General features: G+C 36.2%; 1 protein-coding gene and 2 pseudogenes across 1 annotated transcript; 2 read left to right on the top strand and 1 right to left on the bottom strand.

Moving 5' to 3' along the window:
• Positions 7,344–8,099, top strand: LOC104733852 (splicing factor 3A subunit 2-like). The gene has a single exon (XM_010453391.1). It carries the CDS (start codon positions 7,344–7,346, stop codon positions 8,097–8,099), a length of 756 nt encoding a protein of 251 aa, XP_010451693.1.
• LOC109127997 lies at positions 8,913–10,002 on the bottom strand (annotated as a pseudogene).
• Positions 14,224–15,915, top strand: LOC104733849 (annotated as a pseudogene).

Genomic DNA, 21,795 nt, shown 5'->3' with positions numbered 1-21,795 from the left:
AACCAAACCGAACCAATTCGGCAATTAAATCAAACCGGTCGAACCCAGAAATTAGTGGTGTCGATCGATGCCACTAGGGTGTCGATCGACACTCCTTCCAAAATCCCAAATTCTGGTTCGCGGATGTTACAGATAACCTCAGGCAACTCCTGCCTATATGCTACCGGTCCCACCCGCTCAATCACTCTGAACGGACCCATGTACCTCGGACTTAACTTAATCTCTGACAACGACCTATTCGGACCCTGCAACATGGCTATCTTGAGATACACTCTGTCGCCTACCTGAAACTCAAGATCTCTCCTCCTCCTATCAGCATAACTCCTCTGCCTATCCTGAGCCTCCTTCATGTTCAGCTTGAGAACCCGAATCTTCTCTAAGGTCTCCTGAACAAAACTAGCACCAAACATGCTCCTATCCCCCACCTGAGTCCAGCATAACGGTGTATGACATGGTCTCCCAGACGAAGCCTCATAAGGAGCCATCTTAATACTCGTCTGATAACTGTTGTTGTAAGCAAACTCTACCAGGTTCAGATGATCTGCCCAATGGCCACCCCAATCCAACACACACATCCTCAGCAAATCCTCCAGCGTCTGGATCGTCCTCTTAGACTGTCCATCTGTCTGGGGATGATAATACTCATATGCACCTTAGTGCCCATCTCTGCCTGAAATGCCTTCTATAACACTGAAGTGAACTTAGAATCCCTGTCAGACACAATGCTCGCTGGCACCCCATGCAATCTGACTATCTCTCTCACATACTTCTTAGCCAAGACCGCTGCTCCATCAGTCTTCTTAATGGCCAGAAAATGTGCTGACTTAGTCAACCGGTCCACAATGACCCAAATAGCATCGAAAGTCCGCGACACTGAATCCTACCACAAAATCCATAGTGATCATATCCCACTTCCACTCAGGAATGGGTAGACTCTTTAGTAAACCGCCATGAACCTGATGCTCAGCCTTCACTAGCTGACACACATCGCACCTCGAAACCCAACTAGCTACATCCTTCTTCATCCCGACCCAGTGATAGTACCTCTTGAGATCACGGTACATCTTAGTCGCTCTTGGATGAATAGAAAACATGCACGCATGAGCCTCCCTCAAGATCTCCTATCTCAAATCTTCATCCTTGGGCACACAAATCCGACCGTGCACCAAGATAGTACCATTAGCCAAGACCTGATACTTTGAATCAACATCCTTAGAGGCATTCACCAGCCCCAAATCATTCTCATGAACCAACCGCACCCTGCTCAAAAGATCCGCTCTATCAGCCGCCTCCAAACCAAACGGTTCTCGAGAAACCGCACACCAGCTCAACGCACTAATCTCTCCTACCAGAGACTTCATCTCCTGCTTCTTTAGTAACCTGCCAAACCAAGGAAACTCCTGCTCTCCTTTGCATTCTCTGGTCTATGCCAATCCCTGATAGCTTGAATCCTCTGCGGATCTACAGAAACCCCCTCTGCAGAAACAATGTGACCCAGAAACCCATCTCACGCTGCCAGAAACTACACTTGCTCAACTTAGCAAACAACTTCTGCTCCCGCAGCTTCTCCAGAACTGTCCTCAAATGCACTGCATGCTCCTCAAAACTCTTAGAATATACCAGGATGTCGTCGATAAAAATGATGACAGACACGTCCAGAAACTCCTGAAACACGATGCTTATCAATCTCATAAACGCTCCCAGCGTGTTAGTCAACCCGAAAGGCATCACCACGAACCCATAATGCCCATACCTCGTCCTGTATGCAGTCTTCCTCACATCTACCTCATCTATCGGAATCTGATGATAGCCCGATGCCAGATCTATCCTGGAGAACCAAGTAGCACCTCTCAGCTGATCCAACAACTCAACAATCCTGGGAAGAGGGTACTTGTCCTTCATAGTGACCCGGTTCAAACCTCGTTAGTCAATACACAAGCGGAAACTCCCATCCTTCTTCTAAACAAATAACACCGGTGCTCCCCACGGTGATACACTAGAACGTATGTATCGCTTGCTCCATAAATCCTCTAGTACTTCCTCAGCTCAACTAAACAAATACTCAAGTATGCCGACATCAACTCGCCGCCACCTGAATATCAACCTTCTTGTTCATCCAAAAACCTCTAGTAACTTGCCAACTAGGGAAACTTCCACAAGATAGCTTATTCCAGAAATAGCTTTCCGCTTGGCAATTCTCCACAGCAAATCATCAATACGAGCGTAATAAAACAAACAAGTACCATACGTTCGCATATTCTGATTCACCGCATCAAATGCTTTGCAGGCCGCTAACTCAAACCACTTGACTTATTCCCTCCAACAAGCTTACCAAAACCTCGAATCTAACAACCCTGTCCATCTCCAATGAACTTCATCCAACATCGTTGCAATGGTTAGTTTATCCTGCCATGAAGGCTTCTCGTGAATCTTATGTACCTGGCAACCATGCCCTTGCCAGCTCATACCTGCTGCAGCTCTCCTTCCCGGGACTCCAGCACACCGGCCACCTAATCCCGGCACATCAGCCACACATTTTTGACCGCACCGGTCATAAAACCCTGGCCCACTGGCCAACATAATCCTAAAATCCAAGATTAAACCACCATCACTCTCGAGGTCTACATTTCGTCCTTATGTATATACTCTCGTTCTATACATTGTTTACTCCCAACTCTTCCTCTCTTAGGTCGCAACCTTCGAGCCATACCGATCTCACTCTCAGACCAGCGTCTTCGAGTTATACCGTCTCACTCTTGGACCACAATCCTCAAGATCTCGGTATCATGGGAACTACACATCCCCTCTGCCACTCTCGGAGCCCTCAGCCACTCGAGCTATCGGTATTCAGGGGAATCACCATTCCCTCAGGAGCAACAATGCTTAACGATTAAAAACATCTCTCGACAAAAAGTACCTCCTGTGGTCTGAGTATAACATTGCAATGTTACACCTGCCCACTCAACTTCCAATATCCAACTGGATTAACCCCAAACAGAGAAATATTTGTTCCAACTGCATATGTCCACCTAACCGCCTCTCTAGGCCCGATACCTCTTGAGAATAATCTCGTACCGGTCATCTACAACCGCTCCATCCTCCTAACATAAGAAGGAAAGTCCTCAACATCTGCAGCCCTTGGCTGCACCCCGCCACATGCAGTACAACTGGAGCCTGCACTGGTACCCCTCTCGGTAACCGCTCCAACAGCACGTCAACCGATCCACCAAGCGATCATCTCGACCCTGGGCTCCACCTGCTGTAACCCCCACACCTGGGTTCCCAGCACCCCCGGCACGCTCACCGGGTAGACCCCTTTGGCCCCTCCTGATTAGCTTGCGATCCTTTGACGTACCTCCTCGTGGAACTCTGGACCACACACTCGCTGGCCTCGGGACCCGCCCGACCATGACCACGACCACGTCTCCATCCACGACCAACAATTCAAACATCTTTAACCACTGCACTTCCAAGAATAGAGGCTAACAAGCAAACTCTTTCATAACACAAATACACAAAAAAAAAAAAAATACAAACTCACTGTGGAATCACACTGTAGGCTCGAAGAGGATGTTCTAGGACTCCATGCCACACACAATTGACTAACTCACATAATCAATCAAGACATGCAATCCCAAACATCACAACAGAAACCTAGTGAACCCAAACCTAGAACCGTAAGGGCTATGATACCAAACTGAAAAGACCGACCTTTTTTTTTAAAATAATAAATAATAAATATATAAATATAATATAATTAAATAAACTACAACTAGTGGTCCCATACCTACTAGCCACCTAACCACAATCACAATCAACAGCGGAATAACAATACAAACATCCAGTAATAACCAATAAATATAAATAACCAATATTCCAACATAACCAACATTAAATCAAAATCATAATCTAATGATCCAACCAACATAAACCAGAGAACCACCAATCCTAAATAACATTCTAGGACTCAACTCTATCAATCTAACAGAAGCCATACAACCAAGCAAACCACTAGAACATCCTCCTCTTCATCGCCTTGATTCCACAATCACACTTTGCATTTACCTGCACCACAAACACAAATTGAGATGCATGAGTATTTGATAAACACTCAGTGAGGCAATCCTCCCATCTACTGGGCTATACACACAAGCAACAGTGATTCCAAGTTCCAAACAATCAATAAAACAAAGCACACAAACCAGGAAAACGAACATACTCTCGCTGGAAGGGAGGTGTCGACCGACACCAGCCAAGTGTCGATCGACACTGGCTCTTGGTGTCAACCGACACTACCCCACAGTCTTGATCGATGCTTTCTTCACTGGTGTCGACCGACACCAAGAGGTGTCGATCGACACTCCCTCTGCAACCGCGATCCGCTCGAAGCCGAGAGTCAAATCTCGCTTCCAAACTCCACCAAATGGTCCAATACTTGAAACCCAAGCCTTATACATCCGTAGGAACCTGTAGCAACCAATATCAGCAAGAAAAACACACAAACAAGCAACAAACAAGCAAGAACAATGAATCAAAGGCTTAGATAAGCCATGGTCATGCACTCACCTCTTTGCAGGAAGATTAAGACCAATAGCAACGAATCCAACCCTCCTAGCAAGCTTCTAGCTAGGTCCTTCCCAGCTCCAAAACTCTCAAGAACAGCCAGGAATCTCACCAATCTCTCTCAAAAGCTCAAGAACAATGCCTTTCTCTCATTTCTCTCAAAAACAACAAAGCGGCGACAAAATAAACTTCCAAAACCCTTCTTGCATCGAAACCCACTTAAATAACCCGGTTCAATGGTTTCCTAAAACTAACTCGAACCAAAACGATTAAAAACTCAATCTGGTCGAACCAGAAAATCAATGGTGTCGACCGACACCCCCTTGGTGTCGATCGACACCCTCACCCAAAACGCACAATTTGGTTTGCGGGTGTTACAATGGTGCCAATGGATATTCAAACAGTGGAAACAACATTAGAGATATATGATCACGGAATGGACAATGGTGCCAATGGACTTAGTTTTACAATGATTTTTTAGCTGCTTTGCTTTATTTATGTTTCATGGATTTGCAAGATGGATGATTTATGTTATTTATTTTCTAGTTTATGTTTAATATATGGATTTTTATTTAATTATTTTTGGTTTTAAATTTTTAATTTGTAATCTTTTATAAATCATTTAAATAAGCTATTCTGAAATTAAAATTCAATTATTAATATGAAAATAATAATATTCGAATTAGTTTTTTGACAAAATCAATTACTAGAATCATTTATGAAAACTGACATGAATTTACCATCAATTATGTACAAATGATAATAATATCTCAAATCAATTAACGCAAATGATACAGTTACTAAAACCACTTAAGAAAATTGATACTACTTTTTACTTCAGTTATATATAACTGATTCTAATATTTGAATCGGTTATTGTCAATGATACAACAACTAAAATCACTTCAAAAAATTGACACCAAAATAACATCAATTACGTACAAGTGAAATTAATAGTACAATCGGTACTTAAAACTGATGCAATTATTCAAATCATTTGTGATAATTTACACTAATTTTAAATCATTTTAACTAAATGACATAAATACTAACATCACTTAAATAAAATGATATAAACGTTGACATCGATTTTAAACAAATGATATATATTGACATTGATTATAATAATCGATGTAAATATTTGAATAATAGCATCGGTACAAATTATTTGGATCAACAAAATATAAATCATTTATTAAAGTGATGCAAATTATTTTTGCATCAGTTAAACTGATGCAAAAATAGAAAATAAATGATACAACTCACCTGATTTTTTGTAGTGTCAACCGTACCTTTGCATAGAGGAAGTAACAAGATTGAAATTTTTGTAAAGGAAAGAAGCTTGGAGGTTTCCTTGGAGACATACATAGTGTCTTTCTTGAGCTAAAATCTCATAACACCCTTTCTATCAAAACAAATTCTCAAAACTCCCTCAATGGTAAAAGGACAATATTACCATTAATGAAGATTGTTTTAGGTTAAATATAATTAAATAAGTAATTGTTCAACGAAAATCACAGACTGTGGGGTACCCACGTTTCAAAATCGTGTTCTACTAAAAACGCAAAATCGTGTTTTTTCCGTCAAAACCGCAAAATCATATTTGTATCCATAATACATAATATATACACAATGTAAAATACAAAATACACCACATGAGACCAAAAAAATTTGGGTACCCACGGGTTTACCCACAAGAGTTAAAACCCATTCGGGTTTACCCACTAGACTTAAAACCCGTTCGGGTTTTTTGAATCTGGGTCTTTTTTGGGCGGGTTTTTTACGGGTTTGGGCCGGGCCGGGTTTTTTCACCCATTTTAACATCCCTAATCACAGTAGCTTAGTGGTTGTGAGCTCCATGCGCACGCGCGCGCGCCCAGGGTTTGAATCCCACTATGCGCAGTACAACTGGTACAACTAGGGTGCAACTGGTACAACTATTATGGTACAACTGGTACAACTAGGGGATATATGGTACAACTATGCAAGGTGCAACTAGGAGATATAAGGTACAACTATTCTTTAAAAATTGTTAGAAGGGTAGTTTCGTCCTTTCGTTAAAAAAAGGGTAGTGAGATTAAGTTGGGGTAATACAGAGATGAATTTCTGGTATAGGGACACTAGAGATGAATTCTCGTCTTTCAGGGACTCTTATCAGCAATTTTTTTGTTTTGCTCTCTCATCCGGTGTAAGATTCGGATGAAGCAAATTAAGCATATCTTCCTTTGTTTTGATTTTTGAATTCTGATTTCATTTTCTTTGAATTCTGACTGATCAACAAAGACGACGCTACGAGAGAGTTTGATTTATACACTTCCAAGCAATATGGGATTTGTACAAATCATCTGCTTTACATATATTAAAAGGATTTAACTACGATCTCTGCAAAGCTTAATTTACTTATTGTATGATTATTTTCCTTTTTCGGTCAACATGGTTCTTCCCTTATTATTTATTCTTTGCTCATATTTTTGATTAAAGAAACGTAAAATATGCAAATTGTCCTTTTTCCATTGCGATACTTTGATTATTTAGTCTATGCCTTGTACGATGAGAATAGAAACAAAAAAAAAACAAAATTAAAATTTTATACAATAAGAAAAATATACAATTCATAGATATCGTAGAATCTTTATATAATAAGATATGTGTCCTCACGAGATCAAATTTTTAATAATTAAGATCAATAACATTGAAAGCTTTCGAAAACTCTTACCCTAGAGCTTATCGTTTTTATCTTCTTTCTAGGGTTCAATTTACCGTTTTTCGTAACCCTAGCTATGGATCGAGCTTGGGGTTCAAAGCCTGGTAGCGGAGGTGCAGCCTCCCGCCAGAACGAGGCCATAGATCGCCGTGAGCGTCTCCGTCGTCTTGCTCTTGAAACCATAAACCTTGCGAATGATCCTTATTTCCTTAAAAACCACCTTGGAACCTACGAGTGTATACTATGTGCAACGTTGCATAACAACGAAGGAAACTACTTAGCACATACTCAAGGGAAGAGGCATCAGATTAGCTTGGCAAAGAGAGCTGCCCGGGAGGCTAAGGATGCTCCAGCTAAGCCGCAACCGCTACCACATAAGAGCAAAGTCTCAGTTCGCAAAACAGTTAAAATCGGTAAACCAGGGTATCGTGTTACAAAGCAGTACGATACTGAGCTGAAGCAAAGATGTATTCTGTTCCAGATTGAATATCCTGAGATAGACGGCAACATAAAGCCAAGACATCGTTGCATGTCATCTTATGAGCAGAAAGTTCAACCTTACGACAAGAGATATCAATACCTTTTGTTTGCAGCTGAGCCATATGAAACCATATCTTTCAAGGTTCCTAGCACTGAGATTGATAAATCATCCCCTAATTTTTTTTGTCACTGGGATCAAGACTCCAAGATGTTTACTTTGCAGGTGTGTTTTAAGCCCAACAAGCCTCAATTCACTATTGGAGCAAACGGACTTCCACCATCGCCCCCACCACCTCCAATGGCTAATGGGCTTTGGTTTATCCCGCCGCCTCCACCACCAGCTAACATGTGAAAGCGAAACTAGAAACGTAAGAATCAGCTATAAGCAGTTTAAACACAGTACTACTCCCTTATTTAAAAGATTGTGCTCTTTGACTATCTGTTTTGACCTTGATTCTTAACTATGCGAGATTTCGTTTATGGGTTTTACAGTTTTTTTTTTTCTTTTTCTTTTTCTTTTGAACCAATTATTTTGTTTTACCCTTTGAGAATTCTATATGCTAAAGACACTACTTTGTTTTTTCCGGTGGTTAATATAATTTTTCTTTCTTTCTGCAGAGATATTTTGTTGGAATTGGGCAAAGGTAAGACCCTTCCGGAGATAAAGCCGGTAGGGTTGATAGCCTTTCGGAAACGAAGCCGATAAATGATACAACTGCCCGAACAAGCGAATACAAAAACCATGCATATATATTAACTTAATAATTCGCCAGAGTGGAAAACTATAAACAACGGTGTTTTGTGTGAAATATTATCTTGCGGACCAAGTTATCTCCAATACTTTGTCAGCGTGCTCAATATCATCGTCAAATGTGGTGACTGATGAGACCACGAGGTGATGTAAGTCCAATTCAATTGATTTTGATCACATTTGAGTTCACTATTATCTTTTCAGATTATATACACAACCCGAAGCCTTAGGTTAGTACTCTGCTTTTCCCATTTCCATGTTTCTTTGTTCGTATAGAATATGAGGCTACGAATTTGTTTTAGCATGGGAACTTGTTTGAGAAATGAAGTGAACTTTCAAGATAAAACTGGTGTTTATTGAAGAGAAAAATGGGAAGCCTTTATGGAACTACATTTTTGTTGTATACACCAAAAACTATTCAAGCTCCTCATCAGTAAGGTTCAACCAATCAAAACTCATTTTCCGGCAGCTCTTTAACCATTTCATCCACTCCTCTCTCAACAATCACGTTGATTCTCCACAACACAATCTTGCTTTCCCATTTCATGCCTTTGATTGTATACAGTCTCCAAAGCAGACCCTTAACCAGTAAGTACTCGCTTGTACCATACCATCGCAGTTGTTTCTTCACAATACTTTCCACATCTCTGAAAGCTCTCCTCACAAGCCCAACTTCCATTCCTCTTTCCACGAGCTCTCTCACTGAATATATCATCTTATGTGCAATCTCCTTAACTGATTTAGAGTGACTTGAGACCTCTATCAAGTGAATTGCTGCAAAGAAGGCACCCGTAAACGCCAAAACCCAGCAACTGTTATCAACAAACAACTCTGTTGGTGGGTTTAGCCTTGTGCTTATCTTTGGGAGAAGAACTTCAATAACAGGAACCACAAACTCCTCATCTTCAAGCGGCATTGTTAAGCACTGGAAGATATAAACGGCTCTCTGGAACTCTGTTTTACTCGATGCTATATAATTGCGTAAAGCGTACCATGTGACATCTTGGTGTTTGAACAACTCATACGCAACGTGACTAACCACCTCACCTAAGACTTTAAACATACTGTCTGTGATTCCTTGTTGCCGAAGGCAAGAGATAAGCAACGGCTGAACTTGTCTCACCACTGAAAAGTCTATATGCATCTTCTTTGAAGTATGATAAGAGAGTAAGACATTGACCCTTCTGATTGCTATTTCTCTAGACCTATCTTCAAGTTCAGTTGACGCAAAGATCTCTAAGACTTCTAGTGAAGATAAATCTTTCAAATGGTCATACCAGTCACGGCCGAATTCTGACCCATGATCTTGATCAGTTTCCTGAGGTTGTTTTGTAAATAACATGTTGATCTTGATCACGATCTCCTTGGTCTGTGTTCCTACTTCTCTGACATTTCCGATCTCTGTCACGAACGTCGACACAAAATGGCATTGATCTTTAGTGTACATATGCAGACTCATGTCTCTTGACAGGAACCTTTCGAAATCTTCAAGCCCTCGTAACATCAAACCACCAAAAATGCGAAAAAAAAAAACAAAAAAAAAAAGAGAAATCTTTAAAGTGTTTTGATTTATTTGTTTGACAACATATGATAAAAAGTAGCAAGACAGAGTACAAGTATAGATAAAAGACTTGGAAACATACTTTTTACACGCCAATTTGGTTAAGCAGAGACAGCTGAAGTAGAGGCAGGGAGATCGCAGTAGACGCACATTAATTATGTTGCTTCCGTCATAGACTTATTACCAGTTGCGAGAAATCTTTATAATGTTTTGTTTTATTTATTTGACAACATATGATTAATGGGTAGCAAGAGAGAGTACAAGTATAGATAAAGGTATTGGTTTAGAATTTTAAGAGAATTTTAATGACTTTTAATAAAATCATGGAAAGTATAAAATTGAGGATTCTAAGTGATTGTTTAGAAAGTTTTTTAAAATCTTGCTGATTTAATTTGTTTTTCCTAATCTTGTAAAATCTCTCATAAAATCTTGTAAAATCTTTCTCAAAAAATATTACACAATATTCTTTTGATTCAATGCTTCTGTAAAAAAAAAAAAAAAAATCTCTTGCTTATCTCATCTTCTATAAAATCATCATCTTCTTGTCATTGTGGTGAGAAGCCCCAGTATCTAAAACAACATCAGTTAAGTGGGTTTAACCAGACAGTTTTTCAGAGGAGGTGGAGGACCGTTGAGCTTCAAGAAGGTTGATAAGCTGCGTGATCTGATTGTTGGAGCTACTGTCAGAAGGAAACGTCACACGGGCGGTGTTAGTACGACCCCGACCTTGACCAAGTCCCCTTGTCGGGTGACCACCACGTTGAACTGGACGGTTAGGCTGGTTGTTGTCTGAGCGTGTTCCAATCCGGAAACCCATGAAGTTGAAAACACTCCGACACGTCATGGCCTTGACGGCGACAATGTGTGCAGGAAAGGGTCGAACGGTCGCGAAAACGAGGACCAGACACGGCAGCAGCTTGAGCAGGAGGCTCTGTTTTGACATTGAAGCCAATCGCCTCTGTTTTGGCTGTTTCCTTCGATCTCGCAACGTTGAGATTTTGTTCCTCACGTACGACACGAGAGTATACCTGAGTAAGAGGAGGTTTCGGGTCTTCACCAGTTATGGTAGACCGTATATTGCTGAACCGAGGAAGATCGAGACCAAACAAAAATTGATGGACTTAATCATCTTCACGTTCCTTAGCTATATCCGGAGCAGCAGCGCAAGTACATGCACGACCTGTTTTGTAGTGTTGTAGTTCCTCCCAAAGCTTCCACAAACGACCATAGTATTCCAAGACAGGCTGGCCGTTTTGTTTACATTCGGCAATCTCATCTTTGAGAACCTGCTTACGAACTCCGTTGCCAACAGAGAACCGAGACCGAAGACTTTCCCACAAGGTAGAGGCTTCGGCGATGAAAGACACAGTGGAGCGAAGCTTGGGATCAATAGAAGTACGAATCCAGCCAACGATCATGGAATTCGCGGCACGCCACAAGCTTAGATCTGGTTCAATACTTGGTTTTGGAATAGTGCCATCGATAAAGCCAGGTTTGTGTTTGGCTTGAAGAGAGTTTTGTAACTCTGTTGCCCATTCAGCATAATTATTTTCTTGCAAAATCACGGAGGAGATCAAGGCTCCGGGATTGTCAGAGGAACTTAGTTGATAGGGGGACGGTGGTGATGCAACGACCACCTGAATTTGTGGACAGAAGACATCGTGGATTAGAAAAAGAACTTTCGGCGACGGCGGTTGGTGTAGAACAACGGCGGCGGCGGTGAGGGTTGTAAAAAAAAATTAGGTCAAAAAATTACAAGGCTCTGGTACCATGTAATACGATATAGTAGAATATGTTCTGTCGTATATTCAACAAGTGAATCCACGAAATCAAAACTAACCGTTAACTTTCTAATCCCTCCGGTGAAAAGCAAAGTATATACGTCCAGAAGCTTCCCACAAAATTTCAGCACGATCAGATTATAGATGAAACCGCAATCGTCCCCGTAACACCCGTTGGTCTCAATCCACAAATGAGAAGAAACGCCCCACAAAACTTGTTTACCAACCCTACAAATCAACAAATGAATTTTTTCTGTGTTTTGTCCTCACTCGCACAGTTCCGAAAATCACTTTCAGGAATGCCACTGCAAACCAGGATGTCACAGTCTTTGAGCTCATATGGATCTATCAACAACGATTTATGTTTGTTCATTCTATCTATGTTTGTTGTAAGCTTGTGTTTGATTAGCCTATTTCATCTATCTATTAGGTTGATGTGCTTTTACTCGTTTTCTTCATTTAGGATTGAATGAATAATGGTAACAATTATGTTTGCAAAAAAAAAGGGTTTATGACCAACCAATCAAAGTTGAGAAATTAGAAGAAAATTAATTTGACATAATTAAAGGAAAAATAGAAAATTATAAGCACGATAATATATGAATCCTAAATAATTCAAAGATGAAAATATAAATTATAAAAAATCCAAAAATACTACAGTAAATTTTAGGTCAACATATTAATCTCAACTATTCCCAACTGAAAAAAGAAAAAAAGTGAGAGAAAATTTGGTTTAAAAAAATAAAAAAAAATTTACCTTCCTATTAAAAAAATTTCCCAATTAAACAAAGTTGAAGGCAATGTTTTTTGAATAAATTATTTTTTTAGATGAAAAATATGAGATGGTCTATGTTTGTATAGAAGTGAGTATCTACAAAATTTAAAATTAATAATTAACTGTATATTTTTTCCTTAATCCTTTTTTTTGTAGAATTAGTAACTTTAAATTAAAACTAAGTAAATAATATTATACTTTTAACTTTTATGAAATATATATAGATATATAAATATATATATTTATATATAATATCCTTATAATTATTTAAGAAAAATTTTGTACTTTTCCTAAATTCTGTAATTTTTAATAATTATCTTTTTACATTATTAATATTTTTATAATAAAATATTGGGGCATTCTCAAAAATGCCCCTTTTTCCATATCTCTTTTTAAAAATACCCCTTCATGTTGACCATTTTTAAAACTACCCCTCTTTATATACAAAGTGACCAAATTACCCTTTTTGTGTGACAGCAAGAATGTACAGTCATCAAAATCGAAAATATTTTCCCGCCAAAAAAATTTCCCGCCAAAATTTTTTTTCCCGCCAAAATCGAAAAATTTTCCCGCCAAAAATATTGAAATTTATACCTTTTAAAAACCTTGTAAACGCTTTTAAAAGTTTAAACACCTTGTAAACGCTTTTAAAAAACTTGTAAATGCTTTTAAAAAGCTTGTAAATGCTTTAAAAGGTTTTTAAACACCTTGTAAACGCTTTTAAAAACTTTTTAAAAGCATTTAAAAGGTGTTTAAAAACCTTTTAAAAATTTTATAAAAACTTTTACAAGGTTTTTAAAAACATTGTAAAAGGGTTTAGAAGGTGTTTAAAAACCTTTTAAAAATCCTTTTAAAAACCATTTGAAAACCTTTTAAAAACCTTTTAAAAACCTTTTAAAACCTTTTAAAAACCTTTTAAAATTTTTGTAAAAGCGTTTACAAGTTGTTTAAAAAACCTTTTAAAAATCTTGTAAAAGCCTTTACAATGTGTTTATAAGGCTTTTATAAGGTAGAAACCTTATAAAACCTTTTAAAAACCTTGTAAATTTTTTTTGGCGGGAAAATTTTTTTTTTCGAAATTTTTTATCAAAAGTTTTTTGACAAAAAAATTTTTGGCGGGAAAATTTTTTTGAAAAATTTTTGGCGGGAAAATATGTCGGAAATTTTTTGGCGGGAAAATTTTGTTTTTCTTTTTATTGAATAAAATAATTTTCATCTAAGGGTAAAATGGTCATTAAAAATTAAAAGAGGGCATAAATAAAAATGGCCAGAAAAGAGGGTATTTTTGAAAAGGGGTATATCAAAAGGGGCATTTTTAACAAATTCTCTAAAATATTTTATTTTTGTTGTAATCAAATTCCTCCTATTAAATATTAACTTTTACACATGTCAAAATATGAGATTGATAACTTGACACATATCAAAATTTATCTTTTTGCATTATTAATATTTTTATAACAAAATATTTTATTTTTGTTGTAATCAAATTCCTCCTATTAAATATTAACTTTTACACATGTCAAAATCTGAGATTGATAACTTGACACATGTCAAAATCTTGTTAATGGCTAACTTTCAAAACCCAACTTTATATAATAAGATAGCAGAATGAGGTATTTATACAAGAGTACTTGTCATACTAAGAGATAGCGTCGTATCTACGTAATCACAGGAAATAGAATATTTACATTTATCGTATATCTAGTACTTTGCCAAAGTCATATATCTTTTATTCATCAACGCCTTTTGACGTAATCGATCTCCAAGTTACAGGTACAACTAGACTTGCTCATCTTCTTTCTATGCATTAAAGTATTCTATCTTTGGTTGAATAATTGGTAACATATAGCAATTACGAGTGTTTGATTTTAAAAGGTTAGGATGTCTTTTTTTTTCGAGATGATGACTAACGATAGTTACTACCTCGCTGTGTCACTCGTGTCCTAGGTTAGCTAAGCATATATGTATTTTTTTTTTTCGCCAGGGTTTCAATTCGATTATGTGTTTGATCATCCTGTGTTCTTATATTGAATTATACGTTGATTTTGTGTTCATGTATTATTATATATTCTTTATGTTATCTATATTATGTATGTTGGTTCATGTATTCTTATATATTCTTTAGAGTGTTTGATTTTTTGTTTCTTTGACTAGTGAGATAATCTAGTGATTATCTATATTTTTCTTATCATTGTTTATACATATATACTTAGCTAATGAGAGATTCCCAAAAGAGTAAGGAAAAGGGTCCATACTCCATATAGTCAATGGGGACCAGAAGAGACAAAAATGCTAGTAGAGCTACTTGTTGATGGAGTTCACCGAAACTGGCGTGATAATAGCGGTAACTTTAGCAAGCTAATTGTGGAGCAAAAATTTTTACCAGTTCTTAGTGAAAAACTTGGATGCCAAAAAAATCACAGTCAGTACCTAAGTAGATGGAAATACTTGAGAGGCCTGACAACAATTATTTAGACCTTCAACGCTTCAATTCTGGATTTGGATGGGATCCTGAAATGAAAAGGTTCACCGCTCCGGATGAAGTGTGGGAAGAGTACTTCAAGGTATGTATTTGATTATATATGATTAAGCATACAACATTATTTTTAAATGTACATATTGTATGAGTGATATATCTATATTTATTTTTTATCTACAGAAACATCCTAAACATAAACCTCTACGGTATGAGTCAAACGAAAGATTTGAGGATCTTCAACTCATATTGGATGTGGCTTAGCTACCGGTGGTTCCGCAATTGGAATGGGTGATACCACTGATGCTCCAAGCTTTATTGGGGAGAGTAACAAAGTGAGAGATAGCATAATCAGTGATGAAGCTTTTGAACATTCATCTCAAGATCCATCAGCATCAAGAGAATGTGATTTGTCACCACTCTACCAAGGCACAAATCCAAAAGGACGGATGGGTAAACTTCCTTCAAGGAAGAGGCCTAGAACCTTAGCTACTAGCAATGTGGATAAGCTGAAAACTGATGAGGAGGATCCTATGATCATAGTTAGTAATAAGATCCTTAATGTCATACAACAAAGAGAAGAACGACAACAAAGAGAAGCTGAGAAAAGAGAAGAAAATCTAAGACGGGAAGCTGAGGAAAAAGAAGCTGTGAAAAAAAGAAACAATGTCTGGGAAGCAATGAAGGAAATTCCTAACTTAAAAAATCATATTCGCTACAAAGCAGTTACCTTGATTCACTCACTTGGAATGAAAGATGTCTTCATAGACATATCGGTAGAAGAACATTTTGGTTGGATTCAGAGCAATGTTGGCTCTATATGATTATTGCTTTTGAGTTTTCTTTTTTAATATTTTTTTATCTCTTGTTTAGTGAGACAATATTTTGCTATGGAATTGAATTTTATTTTTATTCTCAGATATTCTCTTTTGTGTTTATATGTTTGATGCATAGTGGTCTACAACTTACGTTTAACAAACATATACACGTCAAATTATATATATATATATATATATATTATCATCTAACTGATTAATAGATAATTTTTTCAGGGGCTGTTTATCATGGATCACACGATTGTGAGAGAGGATGAATCTCATCATGAAGATGACGAATCAAAAATAGACATTTTGGTATTACTACTGAAATATACGATAAGAGCTTACTGTATGAACAAAAGTATTGAGCGTCCGATTCGTAAGCCTATCACAAGAATTGGCTACATTTACCTCGAGAAACTTCTTAAAGAAGATCATAAACGCTTTCGAGAGGTATACCGTATGTATCCTGAAGTATTTTTGAAGTTATGTGATATAATCAGAGAAAAAACGTCTTTAACAGATACCCAACAGACTTGTCATGAAGAAATGGTGGCTACATTTTTGCTCACCATTGGTCAAAGCTCAAAATATAAGTATACAATGCGCAGATTTATGAGATCAAAATTTGCTGCAAGTACAAATTTTCACAAGGTTTTAGATGTATTAATATGATTGCACCAAGTTGGATGGCCAAATCTGGACTCACAGTTCCTGCAAAAATAAGAGAATGCACACGCTATTATCCTTATTTCAAGGTATGTTTACTACGAATTCAAGATACGTTTCAACACAATTGAGGTAATTATAAAATATTAGGACTGGCTTTGCTTGGGTACGTAATGTGCTTCTCATGAACGTTTGGGTTGATGTGAGTGTTGTTTTTCTTTGTCCTTACTTAATTATTAAATATGTTTGTTTTTCTAATCTTTGCTAGTAACTCATTATTTCTTCATTAGTCAAATTAAGTTGTGAATTATTTAATTGGCTTTGTGGAAGCCAAAAACGAGCAAACAAAATAACATAGTGGAAAAGTCTATTAGAAATATCAGAGCAACACTATCAAAAGACGAAAGATAAAATTATACATAGACTCATTAGCTGCTTTACAGTTATTATCTCTTTCGCATATAGTTGATAAAACAAAGAAATGAACGTCGAACTCTTGTTATCATGATTTTTACAGGATTGCGTTGGCGCTATCGACGGCACACACATTCATGCAATGGTGCCTACTAATGATGCACCAAGCTATCGAAATCGGAAAGGATATATATCAAAAAATGTTCTTGCTGCTTGTAACTTTGATCTAGAATTCATATACAGTAGAACCTCTATAAATTAATACTCTTTAAATTAATACTTGCTATAAATTAATAAATTCTTCCGGTTCCGAGTTGGGCCAGTGTAAAAAATGACACATTTCGATAAATTAATAAGATAATATTTTTTTTAGAAATCCTATGTAAAAATATAGTACCATCAATATCATAAATTAATAATCAAATAATATTAATATATATATATATATATATATCTAAGAAAATCTAGTGAAATACTGAAATATGACTCTATTATTGTTTGCATATTCTTGAATTTGCATTCTTATTGGAGCTCATCTCTAATATCTTTCATTGTCGTATTCTCAAATCACATCCAAAAATTATGAAGAGTTCTAAATGAGATAATTGCTTATTTATATGTAACTGATTTTAAAATTATCGCAATATCTTATTCAACTTCATCATTACCATGAATGATACTAGTAGAAATTTCTTCTAAACTCTAAACTTCTAACATCTATCATTTTTACCTAAACTCTAAACTTAGCAATTACAATAGACAAGATAATAAATTAAGAAATTTTTTTTAAAAAAATGAATGATAACAAAAGTATCTTATTTTGTAATACATAATTTTCAAAATTATGAAAATTAAAAATCTCTTCATAAATTAATATTTTATTAATTTATCGATAAATTAATAATTATTAATTTATCGATAAATTAAAACCTCTTTAAATTAATAAAATTTCATGGTCCCGACCTTATTAATTTATAGAGGTTCTACTGTATGTCTTTAGTGGATGGGAAGGTACAGCTCACGATTCAAAAGTATTAAGTGATGTTGTAACGAGCAGCATCTATTCACAAAGTATTAAGTAAGAGCAAGCTACCTGTTCCCGAAGGTATATACATATGCATTACACAAAACATTGTTACTTCTCTTTCGTCTTTATAACAATTACTATTCATATATGATTTACAGGAAAATATTATCTAGTTGATTGTGGATTTGTAAATCGACGCAATTTTTTAGCTCCATTCAGGGGTACAAGGTACCATCTACAAGACTTTAGAGGTCAAGGTTGTGATCCTAGCAATCAAAATGAGTTATTCAACTTGCATAATGCATCTTCCAGTAATGTGATCGAGAGAATTTTTGGTATCTTTAAATCCCGTTTTCTGATTTTCAAATCAGCACCGCCTTTTCTTTTTAAGGTACTAGCAGAACTCGTATTAGCTTGTGCTGGATTACATAACTTTCTTCGTAAAGAATGTCGGTCCGATGAGTTTCCTCCCGAAGAATACAATGATGAAGAAACCAGTATCGGTCACGAAGAAAATAGTAATCAGGAAAATGGAGATACATGAACTCTCCAATCTCAGCAAAGAGATTATGCTAATAATTGGAGAGACACAATAGCTGCTAATATGTGGGCAGAGGCTACAGGAACAGGGAGCATGCCATGAAGATCTTGAAGGTTTTTTAAAATTTTTTAAATATTGTTCTTTTCTTTGCTTGTGTTGGATGGGGTGATACGAAACATTGTCTTTCTTTTGCTTTAAACGTTTGTCTTTCTTCTCTATCTTTCTAAACTCGATTTTCCCTCTCTTGATCTGTTGATTTTGTTGTTTGTTTTTATAATTTTTCTGGTTCTGTTTTGCTCTGTTTTTCTGGAAAAGTGTCAATGTATGTGTCATTCGGACTAAACTCGGATTCGGTCTGAGAAAGAAAACAAATGTGTAAACACACAAAGAGAAGAAAGAGAGATAAAGAAAGAAGAGAGAGAGAGGGTCGCCATTAGAATACAATATACATTGACCTCTCTGTCTCATGAATTAAAATATACAGGGCCTGTTCGTTTCAGTGTCGCAGCGACACCTTCTAGCGACGGTAAATTACACTGACATCAATGGATTCTTTCTTCTTTACCATCGCTTGTTTTTTGTTTGCTGTCGCTGCTTTCCTTTTTGTTCAAAATAACAGATATCGTTGTCCGTCGCGGGCCGTCGATGGATTTTTCAGCGACTCATTTAACGGAAGCAGTGTCGCTTTTTATTTTTTTTATAAGATACTTTATTGCTGGGTAAAAAATAAACCAATCAATTTAGTGTTATTTTGGTGTCGCTAGAAAGTGTCGCGCGACTCTGCAAAAGAACAGAGCCACATTTACCTCTCTGTCTCATGAGGACGCACATGCTCCTCTCTCTCTTTCAGAAGTTTTTGTTTTGTTTATTTTGTTTCATTGCTTAAGAAACAAAACTAGAATCAAGTCATTAGAATTTGAACAACATATTTTATATTGTCGCACCACTAGCTAAGGGTTCCAAAACTAGACCCTGAAATGAAAAAAAAAATATTTAAGCATGACATGTGAAAGAAACCGTCACTTGAATAATAACAGAGTAAACAGAGATAGAACCTTATGATTACGTGGAAGAGATCCATTCGCCAGTATTTGACTCTTGAGTTGAGTATGAGCCACAATACTTTCTTTTGCATCTCGGTTTAGCTTGAACCAATCCGTGAACACGAAAGTAGAATGGGTCTTGTCAGCTATCACAAGAAGCGACATTGGTTTTGCTACTGTTTCGAGTGAGATACAGCCATGAGCATCCAAATACTGCAGATTTGATGGAAGCACTGGAAGAGAAATGAGCTTTCGACAATGCTTCTTCTCCCATTCTTTCTTTTTTCCGGTGACCGAAGTCGTAACTCTGTCTATTTTTTTTTTTTTTTGCTGGGTATTTATATGAGTTTGGTAGAAATGGGTTGGGAAATTGCGACGTGATTGTAAACCCTCTCTCTTCTTTATTTATCTCTCTTTCTTCTCAAAAAGTCATGGACTATGATACACAATCTTTCTATTTGATGAAAGTGTTTACATGACATTTTTTATGAAGAAAAGAATATAGAATCCTAAACCAATAATATAATAGTTGAAGTCATTAACGATCTAAGATTCTTTTGTTTTATTTGAATAACATAAAACTTTTAATGACTTGATAAAACTCCTAATCCAATAACACTATGAAGATTTAAATAACTTTTTACAAATCCACAACTAATAACACCAAATTTTAAAAAAGTTTTAAAAAGTCTTGATTGAATAACAACATATTTTACATAATTTTTTAAGTTATTAAAATTCTCTTAAAATCCCAAACCAATAATCCTCTTAGAAACATATTTTCCACACGCCAATTTGATTAAGCAGAGATAGCTGAAGTAGAGTCGGGGAGTTCGAAGTAGACGCACATTAATTCTGTTGCGTCCGTCATAGATTTTGTCCATGTTACAGAAATCTTTTCATCCTTCACAGGTTATACATAAAACAAAAAAGAAAAAAAAAGAGATTTCAGTACATTTTTTGTAATATAGTAATTAATATCAGAACTTTCTATACTTAAATGTAAGAATTACTTACCCGTTCATATTCGTCTCTGTAAACTATAATTTGGAAAAAAAATAAAGAGAAGTTGGTATTAGCTAGAATAGTACAATCACTACACGCACAGAGGTCGTAGTAGCCTATAGCGAAATGTGCATCGCCATCTTTAACAGCAGCGGTTGTTAATCCTGCATCCAAGGTTTTCTCTGTATGCACAAAAAATGTTATACAGGCCCGGCTCAAGTTGTTGTTGGACATGGTGCAAAAAAAAAAAAAAAAATTGATGTTTTTAAGGTGTTAATTGTAGATTTCATAAATTTAGAATCATTTTTATCAAAAATATTAAACTTTGAGGGCTCAAAGCCTTCTAAATTTTTTTTTTAAAATGAAACCTGGTGCAAAAGCACCGCTTGCACCATATCAACGCCGGCACTGATGTTATACATTGATAAACTATAATTACAACAAACAACAACAAATGAAAAAGTTGAAACTTGGAATTTAGATCATAAAATATACATATTACGTACCTGTAAAACCAAATATCCTAGCGTCTGCGAAACTGCCGGGAGTTATAGTCACACGAGTGATGTTAATAGAAGGGTATCCAATACCTACATCAGTCCCAAAGATTCAAGTCATGAAAATACAGTCCGTAATTACTCCTTACTAAATTAGTAATATAGTACTTGTAATAACAATCAAATGTTCTATAGAATATTTTGAGTTACAAAAATGGCTTTTTGTTTTGTTCTAACTATTAATATTTTATTTTGATTTAATATTGAGATAGTTTTTCTATAAAAACAAGTTATTACAAGAGTAAAAAAAAATGTCCTAGCTAGGCCTCCACAAACTTGATGGATTTAACAAATAGATACTTAGAGCATGTGCATTGGTTGGGACAAATATTTGGTCCCTTGAATAAATTAATGTTATTTTCAGAGTTTCTTAATTTTGGGATGAGCATTGGTGTCCTTCACAATTGGTCCCCTGTAAAAAAATAATATTATTTTTTTAAATATTTAAATTAATAAGTAAAATCATAGTAAAGTTTAAATTCAAATAAAACATATAACATTAACATTAATAATATAAGAAAATTACAAAGTTACAAAAACTTGGAAAAAACAAAACATACAATTAAAACATGAAAAATAAAAACATAAACCGTAAAAACATGAAAAGTAAAAACAAACATTTTATTCTCA

This window comes from Camelina sativa, chromosome 12 (genome assembly GCF_000633955.1).
Source record: "Camelina sativa cultivar DH55 chromosome 12, Cs, whole genome shotgun sequence".
NCBI lineage: Eukaryota > Viridiplantae > Streptophyta > Magnoliopsida > Brassicales > Brassicaceae > Camelina > Camelina sativa.
This window is presented reverse-complemented; position numbering and strand designations above follow the sequence as displayed.

Bases quoted from the DNA above. Each gene is read 5' to 3' on its own strand.
- LOC104733852 (XM_010453391.1), top strand. From the start codon at position 7,344: ATGGATCGAGCTTGGGGTTCAAAGCCTGGTAGCGGAGGTGCAGCCTCC.